Source organism: Perca fluviatilis, chromosome 19 (genome assembly GCF_010015445.1).
Source record: "Perca fluviatilis chromosome 19, GENO_Pfluv_1.0, whole genome shotgun sequence".
Classification (NCBI taxonomy): Eukaryota; Metazoa; Chordata; class Actinopteri; order Perciformes; family Percidae; genus Perca; species Perca fluviatilis.
The window spans coordinates 801,759-810,444 of record NC_053130.1 but is presented as its reverse complement, the minus strand read 5'-3'; the positions used below and the strand labels follow the sequence as shown (position 1 = coordinate 810,444).

Sequence of the window (8,686 nt, the reverse complement as noted above, 5' to 3'; positions counted from 1 at the left end):
TGGGCCGAATTGCGATATAAATAGGCATTTTTTTTAATTTTTTGGCCGGGACGGCCCATAAAGAATTCACAGCGGCCCATTGGTTAATTTTCTTTATTGGCACTGGCCTGACCCAATCAAATCCAGGAACCCCCCTCCCCATTCCGGGCCGCAAATTTACGAATCCCACTTTGGCCACGCCTCCCGGCCCTGAGACGTGGGCTGTAATAGTGATGCTGGAAGTTTAGCATTCACGTTAAAATGGACAAACGACCACCAAGTGCAAGGGAGGTGTAGAGAAATTACAGGAGAAAAAGATTAAGAATCTACAGGCGGATTCCTCAAAACTTTCGGACATGTTTGGGTCTGTAGTAGCTGCTTCAACATCAGCATTACCTGAAGTAGAGGAGGAGAGGTGGCTGGCTATAGAAGCAGAAACAACATCATGACAGGGAAGAAGGCGAGGAGGAGGCGAGTGAGGAAAAGATGGAAGAGAGTAGATGACGATGTGGTAAGGAGTAGGCAAATTAACACAGACCCTCAGGAAGGGAGGGAGGCTGTGTGTGTGTGTGTGTGTGTGTGTGTGTGTGTGTGTGTGTGTGTGTTCGTGCGCGCTCACGCGCGAGTGTGTCACGTCATAACGACAACAAGCAGTTTGGCTGTAACATTAAAGTTAGTGGCTGTCAGGTAACCTAACAGCTTAAGCTTACATTGAAAATGCTAGCGGTTAGCCTGTTGGCTAGCTGAAGAGTCTGTGTGATCTATAAAGTCAGTGTTGATACAAGCATCAGTGTTCCTTGAATGGCTTAATTAGCTTCTCTTGTATTGGTGCTCTTTTCCAGGGCATATACTACTCTCAGCTTTATTGTAGCTTTTGGGAAGGGTTATAGTTATGGTTATTGTATTTAGCAGACACTTGTGTCCAAAGCGACAAAATATGAATCTTACAATAGTTAAAATTAACAGTAAACTGTTTTTAAAGTTGCTAAGCCAATATTAAGCAAAATAGTAATAATAAAAATAATGACAATACAATATCAAATATCAATAATAAAAACTTATAAAAATACCATAAATATACAAATCATAACTCTAAGAATGAATGAATTATTTAAGTGTAAGATCAACAGATTAGTCTTGAGTCCCCTCTTGAAGGATCCAAAATGATCACATGAACGCTGAACACTAGGCAACTCATTTAATGGAACGCACGCATATTTTAAGAGGACTGTCTGCAGGGAATGTGTCTGACCAATCACGGTGGGTGTGGGCCGCCTGGCCCAAAAATGCCAGGGCCGATTTTTTGTCCCAGTCCAGCCCTGCCTGGTTTCATACATAGTCCTAAATCACAGGGGGTCGAGGGGGGGACGGGACCTACCCAATCTGAGGGTTGTCCTTCCCTAAAATAATTACATTAAATAACACACTGTGTATGGTAAATAATGTAATATTATATATATAAAATAATAATATATTATTATTATTAAAATTGTGTATAGTCAAACAATATAAAGGTGGCAAAAATTGCGTTTAAAGATTAGAAGATCCCACACACACACACACACACACACACACACACACACACACACACACACACACACACACACACACACACACACACACACACACACACACACACACACACACACACACACACACACACACACACACGGTCACGTCTATTACCCCCTTTCCTCTCAGTGGTTTGGTCCGATCGTTGTGAAGAGAGACAGCAGAACAACTATATTATTCTACATTTTCATTCTCATTCTTCCGCCAGATTGTTGCACATTAACTCCTTCCACATTTTTCAACATAGAAACTACATTCAAACAACCAAACGTTCAGCTCGATTCAGAATGGTGTGCTATTATTTATAATATTCATAACATTCATAATTTCCCGAAATATTCAACGTTTAGCGGACATTTAGCGGCTGGACAGAATGTTCAAAGTTGACACATTTTCAACTGCTAGCTACTCATTCATACATTCACAGAGAAACTCCATTCAAACTTTAAAACGTTCCCCATCTTTCATACATTCGGTGTTGGTATTCAACTTTCAAATCCCATTAGTACTTATATATATATATTGTAAATATTCTGTCTTCTTTGAAGCTTAGAACTAATGTCTTTCTGCCATTTCTACATTGGTGTGTATGGGATGGGATGTTTGGACTCAGAGGGCAGGGCCCCACTGACAGAGTGGAAAGAGGCTGAAGCTACATTTTCTTCAACTCACAATACCATCCACAGTTTTAACTCTTCATACATTACTTTTACATCAAAATATAGGAAATCTTGCGCCCTTTCTAACAATGTGCTCAGGGAGGCAATCTGACTTTCTGCCATGTCCACCAACTGCCGCACTGCCTCCTGTACTAAATCCTACCAGAAATACCAGAAGAGAAACCGGTCCTTTTCAGACAGCTGCTGTCCTCACGTCTTACACAACACACACCATTAATGCACGGGATGATCAGCAGGGTGTCATATCTCTGACAGTATTATTTATTACATATTTATATTATTAATTACTGTGATTAGTCTCTGTGAGAACAGCTGCTGGTGTTGAGGCCTGAGGTCAGTTATCAGAGTCAGTTGGTCAGTTAGTCCATCATCACATCATGTTAGCTTACAAATAACACCTCTTCTCCTTATTCATTAGGATTATGGTTAATCTTTCATTAAAGGTGCTCTTGGTAGGATTGTGAAGATCCAAGACTTTTGAATTGAATTAAACTCATTCTCACTTTTTGAACTATTCTCACTACTTTACCTTCTTCTAACACTATTCAAGTCAGCAATCAATCAAGCAATGTAGCGTCAGCCTTTCAACATACAGCATTCCCACCGCAAGTTCTTCAGAAATGACATTCTCCAGTTAATAATAATAATAATAATAATAATAATAATAATAATAATAATAATACACACACACACACATTTACATGGAGTCTGGTGGAGATATGCTGGCTCTATACACGCTAAAAGTCCTGATTATTTACATGGAGTCTGGTGGGTTTGGTGATGGGGATTTCAGGTTACATTACAGCTTGGTTCTGGTTTAATACTGGACCAGTTTCAGAGATTGTTGTTCACATCAGACACTCAGACACACAAACATGAGGAAAAGGCACAAAGTTTGTATAATAACGACAACACACAGAGCTGCTGTTGTTTCTCCACTAACTTTTATTAAAACTCTACTTAAAGCAACAGATTTTACGAGACGAGCAGTTTGACATTAAACACTGACCTGAGATCAGTGCGTCGAACACAAACCGGGTGCAGTTTAACAGGAGTCAGCTCTGGGCTCTGAGCTGCTTTTGGTCCGACTCTCTATTGTTTGTTTTTTATTTTTTACTCTTCGTCATTCAAAGAGGAAAAATGAAACTGTTGAACTGGAGTAGAAAACAAGCAGAACAACATCAGGTACTTTACCTCCAGCAGGAGACTCTTCTTCTGTGGAAACGGGACAAAACTAACTTTAAACTTTAAAGGAACAGTTCCACATTTACTCCACAGAGTCAGGGGGAGAAAGTGGATATCAGTTTGGTCTCTCGGGACCCTTTCAATGTGTGTGTCCGTGTGTGTCTGTGTGCGCCTGTCTGTGTATCTGTGTGTATATCTGTGTGTGTGTATATCTGTGTGTATGTCTGTGTTAGTCTGTGTGTGTGTATATCTGTGTGTGTGTGCGTCTGTCTCACACACACAAAGGAAATACTTTTTAATGAGCATATACTGTAAAGTGGCTATCGGGTAAGAACCTTGTATGTGCAAAACCGTTTTTCAGTAAAATTGACCTCAGACAGTCAGAAGACACTGGTTGGTCCGTGTTTGAACATGTGACTAACCCAGATATTAAAGGTGACCAATAGTAATGATGTATGAGACAGGTTTCTGCCCGACAGCGACGGTAAGAATAAAGAGACGTCCTGGACTCAAACTGATATCCATCTCAAACATCGGAGTCCGATGTGCCTCTGTGTGTGTCTGTGTGTCTGTCTGTGTGTGTGTGTCTCTGTCCATGTGTGTGTGTCTGTCTGTCTGTGTGTCTGTCTGCCTGTCTGTGTGCCTCTGTGTGTGTTTGTGTGTGTGTGTGTGTGTGTGTGTGTGTGTGTGTGTGTGTGTGAGCATATAAAGTCGCTGTCTGTTCTGGTAAGAACCTGTATGCGACGATAAGAATAAAGAGACTGAAACCGATATCCATCTCAAACATCGGTCTCTGGAGAAGGTTTCTCTAAACGTTTTAAACTGGTGAAGGTCCGTGTTGTTGGTTCTTTTAAAGTCTCGAGTCCGTCAGCGTCTTTCTCGCCAGCTGCCTTCGAGTCCAGAAAACCACCGATTCGAAGACTGCTTGTTTTCAAAAAGAGACTCCGTGTCGCAGTCCGGTCAGATTTACTCAAAGTTAAAATCGTAATCAAAGTCCAGAGAGGTCATGTCCGAGGGGAGGCCCAGCGTCTCGGGGGTGATCTCCATCAGGGGGGGCTCCTCTAACCCAGAGCCGGCGTCCGACCCAAAGGGCCTGGACACACCGTCCGAGTCAGAATCTCCCAAAGCCAGAGTGGCTTCTGGTTTGGTTTCAGTCTCAGTCTCTGAGAGGCTATCCTGATGCTGCTGCCGGGTCTGGTATCTGGTCTGGGATCTGGTTTGTCGGACCGGGCGGGCAGCGGGAGGGGTTCTCTTCCCGGTAGCTGCCTTGCCTCGAGTTTTGGGGCTCGGTTTGGGCTCAGGTTCTGGATGTGCGGTGTCAGGAGTTGTCTCTCGTTGGCCGTGGGCGTCCTGGTCCGGTTGGAGTTCTGTTTTGATCTGAGGGGCGAGTTCGGGCTGGGAATGAGCTTTAGGGGAAGGTTCCGGCTCGGCAGGATTGGTTCCTGGGGCGATTTGGGACTCAGATTTAGGAGGTGAAGGCTGGTTTTGGGGTAAACTTTGAGCCAGAGCAATTTGGGGCTCAGATTTAGGATTTAGGGACTGGTTTTGAGGTACACTGTGGACCTCAAACTGTGTGGGTGCAGCGATCTGGGACTCCGATTTAGGAGTGGGGGGCTCGTTTCGGGGTAGACTCTGGGCCAGAGTAATTTGGGACTCAGATTTAGGAGTGGGGGGCTCGTTTCGGGGTAGACTCTGGGCCAGAGTAATTTGGGACTCAGATTTAGGAGTGGGGGGCTCGTTTCGGGGTACACTCTGGGCCAGAGTAATTTGGGACTCAGATTTAGGAGTTGGGGGCTCGTTTTGGGGTACACTCTGGGCCAGAGTAATTTGGGACTCAGATTTAGGAGTTGGGGGCTCGTTTTGGGGTACACTCTGGGCCAGAGTAATTTGGGACTCAGATTTAGGAGTCGAAGATGGGGTTTGGGGTAAAATATCAGCCTGAAACTGGGCTGTTGGATTCAGTTTTGGTTGCGCTTCAGATGGAGCGACATCGGGGGCTGAAGTTTCGGTGGGCTGCAAGGACCAAACGGATGCAATCTGAATGTCTGACTCGGGCTGAGTTTGCCGACTTGGCGAGTCTGGTTGCGGAGATTTACAGACCGCAGTTTGCGGTTGGGGCTGGGAAGGAGGTTGAGGTTGGGGCTGGGAAGGAAGTTGGGGCTGGGAAGGAGGTTGGGGCTGGGAAGGAGGTTGGGGCTGGGAAGGAGGTTGGGGCTGGGAAGGAGGTTGAGGTTGAGGTTTTGGTGCTTCCGGGACAGGCAGTTGCCTTTTATTGGCGCTGCTCCCTTCAGCTTTAGCGTCTGTTGCTGGTTTGGTGATGGAGGAAGCGCCCGATTGGCCCAGGCTGCTGTAGAAGATGTCGAACAAGTCCTGGGCTTTGGCTGCAGCCAGGTTAGTCTTATGTTTCTCAGACTTCTGAGCTCCGTCCCCCCTATTCATGAACGGCGGAGGCTTGACGAACACGGTGCGAGTCTGCTCGCTCTCCGGTACGCCGGGAGCCGCCACATCAGACACAATCTTCACCATTTTTTGTTGTCCCGGTTTAGCAATCGATGGCGAATGGGTAGTCTCCAACGAAGCAGGCTTTGCCTCGACTGGTTTGAAAACCGGTGGTGCCGGGTTACAAACTGGCGCCGGAGGTTTAGCCGCAAAAGGCGCAGGTCCCGACACCGACGGTGGGGGTTTGGCCTTGAACGGTGCAGGTCCCGACACAGCTGCCGGGGGTTTGGTTTCAGACGGCGCAGGTTTCGTCACAGACGGTGGAGATTTAGCCTCGAACGGTGCAGGTTTTGGCACAGTTGGCGGAGGCATAGCCTCAGATGTCCCAGGTGGACCAATCGGTGGCTTCGGTTTATTCTCCAGCAGGGCGTTCTGAGCACTTAGAGCCTTTGCGAGACCATCAGAGATTGGTGGTGGATCTTGGGGAACAGGTCCGATTAAGCCGGTGTTTTGGGGTCTGATGGAGAGGAAGGTATTCAGAGGAGCAGGTTTACCCAACATGGCGGTCTTCCTCATGAATGCTGCCGGTCCAGGCAGGTTCGGGCGGATCCGTCCCCGGTTGGCGCCGTTGGACACCCAGGGAGGCGGCACGGGCTGCTGGCCGCCGAGCTTCAGAATAGAATAGAATAGAAGACACTTTATTGTCCCTGAGGGGAAATTTGTCTTGGACATAAGTGCTACAATCTGTTGCTTCACAACATAAACATGTCACAGAAAAGACATTCTAATATCAGCATCAACACAGCGTCCTATAGGACACAAAAAGAGGACACGCATGAACGCACAGACAACAGAACAGCATGAGAATTAATTGTAATAATTAAAGTGCTAAGTGCTAGGCCTGCACGATAAAGCGTTATAAAATCTCGATCTGATTTACCTCTGTTCGCGATTTAATTTTAAAATGACTTCCAATTATTTTTCTCCTTCAATTAATTTATTGAAAGCATTTGACATTAACATGTTTTAATTATGTAAAGACATGTTGAAGGAGTTCAGATAGAGCCTGTATCAGGGCCATATTTAGTTCAATGTGCTATATGTCACTATTTTTGGTAGCCTACTGTACTTAAATAACCAGTATGTACTTTATTTTCTGTATTCATTGAGGCCTCTGTGTTTACAGGCTTGTGGGGATGCACAATGTGCTATAGGTGCCAAAAGAAATCTAGATTTTGGTACTGCCAATTTGTTTTGTCATGATTCATGTGTGCAATAAACATCACACTTCGTGAGACAAAAATCGTGGGAGAGAATCGTGATATTAATTCTAAGCTAAAAAAAAATCGGAATTCATCTTTTTCCCTGAATCGCGCAGGCCTACTAACTAAGTGCAATAAGCGCTGGTGTATTTATAGACCTTTTTATGTCATAGTAGGAAAAGCACAGGTGTATTCAAACCCATTAATGATTTTGAGGTTGTACCAGAATAGGTTTAAACACCATATTTTGTTGTACTGCACATTGCTGCAGCTTCTCTTTTCACCCTGTGTTCAGGTCTCTGTTTTAGCTACAGAGTGAGACATCTCACTGCTGTAACATCTTTGTTGGGAGTCACACATGCTCAGTAGCTAGGTAAGGACTACATGCTCAGTAGCTAGGTAAGACTACATGCTCAGTAGCTAGGTAAGACTACATGCTCAGTAGCTAGGTAAGACTACATGCTCTACATGCTCAGTAGCTAGGTAAGGACTACATGCTCAGTAGCTAGGTAAGACTACATGCTCAGTAGCTAGGTAAGGACTACATGCTCAGTAGCTAGGTAAGACTACATGCTCAGTAGCTAGGTAAGGACTACATGCTCAGTAGCTAGGTAAGACTACATGCTCAGTAGCTAGTTAAGGACTACATGCTCAGTAGCTAGGTAAGGACTACAAGCTCAGTAGCTAGGTAAGGCTACATGCTCAGTAGCTAGTTAAGGACTACATGCTCAGTAGCTAGGTAAGGACTACATGCTCAGTAGCTAGGTAAGACTACATGCTCAGTAGCTAGGTAAGGACTACATGCTCAGTAGCTAGGTAAGACTACATGCTCAGTAGCTAGGTAAGACTACATGCTCAGTAGCTAGGTAAGACTACATGCTCAGTAGCTAGGTAAGACTACATGCTCAGTAGCTAGGTAAGGACTACATGCTCAGTAGCTAGGTAAGACTACATGCTCAGTAGCTAGGTAAGACTACATGCTCAGTAGCTAGGTAAGACTACATGCTCAGTAGCTAGGTAAGGACTACATGCTCAGTAGCTAGGTAAGGACTACATGAGCTAGCTAGCTGTTTCTCTAACTTCAGTCAGTACAAGGCAGGATTAGCCGGGAGACTTCTTCTAAACGAGGACGCACTTCTAACTTAGCGAGGAATACCTGCAGAACAGGGACATGGAAGTAGTTCTCTTGGCGATTATGGTGAACTAAACTAGTGTGTGTTGTACTAGGACACATTCAGAAATCGTATCTCACTCAGAACACCATGGATGGGTTTCTTTCAAAGTCTGTATGCGTGTGGAAGCACCAGAGACACAAAAGAACACCCCAAATCCCAGAAAAAGTGTTTTTTTCATAATATGGGCACTTTAAGGTTAACAATTCCAGCTGTGCTTTTCCTACTATGATAAGTCAACATGTCTGCTGTGAAAAAGGTCCATTGCTCCGGTCACTGCCAGATGTGAGTCGCGCATGCTCAGATTTAAACGGTTTACTGCATAACGTGTGTTACCGAAATGTGTGAAATCCATAAACGTTTCTCTTTACAAACAATAACAGAAGATGGAAATCAT

General features: G+C 44.9%; 1 protein-coding gene across 1 annotated transcript in view; it reads right to left on the bottom strand.

The window, feature by feature from the left end:
* Positions 1-4,054: 4,054 nt before the first annotated feature.
* The window catches only part of znf318 (zinc finger protein 318), a 42,877-nt gene continuing 38,245 nt past the window's right edge, over positions 4,055-8,686 (bottom strand). The window contains exons 16-17 of the mRNA XM_039784670.1: positions 5,652-6,524; positions 4,055-5,591 (exon numbers count right to left, since the gene is read on the bottom strand). Coding sequence (XP_039640604.1) covers positions 4,383-5,591; positions 5,652-6,524 — 2,082 coding nt within the window. The 3' untranslated portion in view covers positions 4,055-4,382. The remainder of the gene's footprint in view (positions 5,592-5,651; positions 6,525-8,686) is intronic.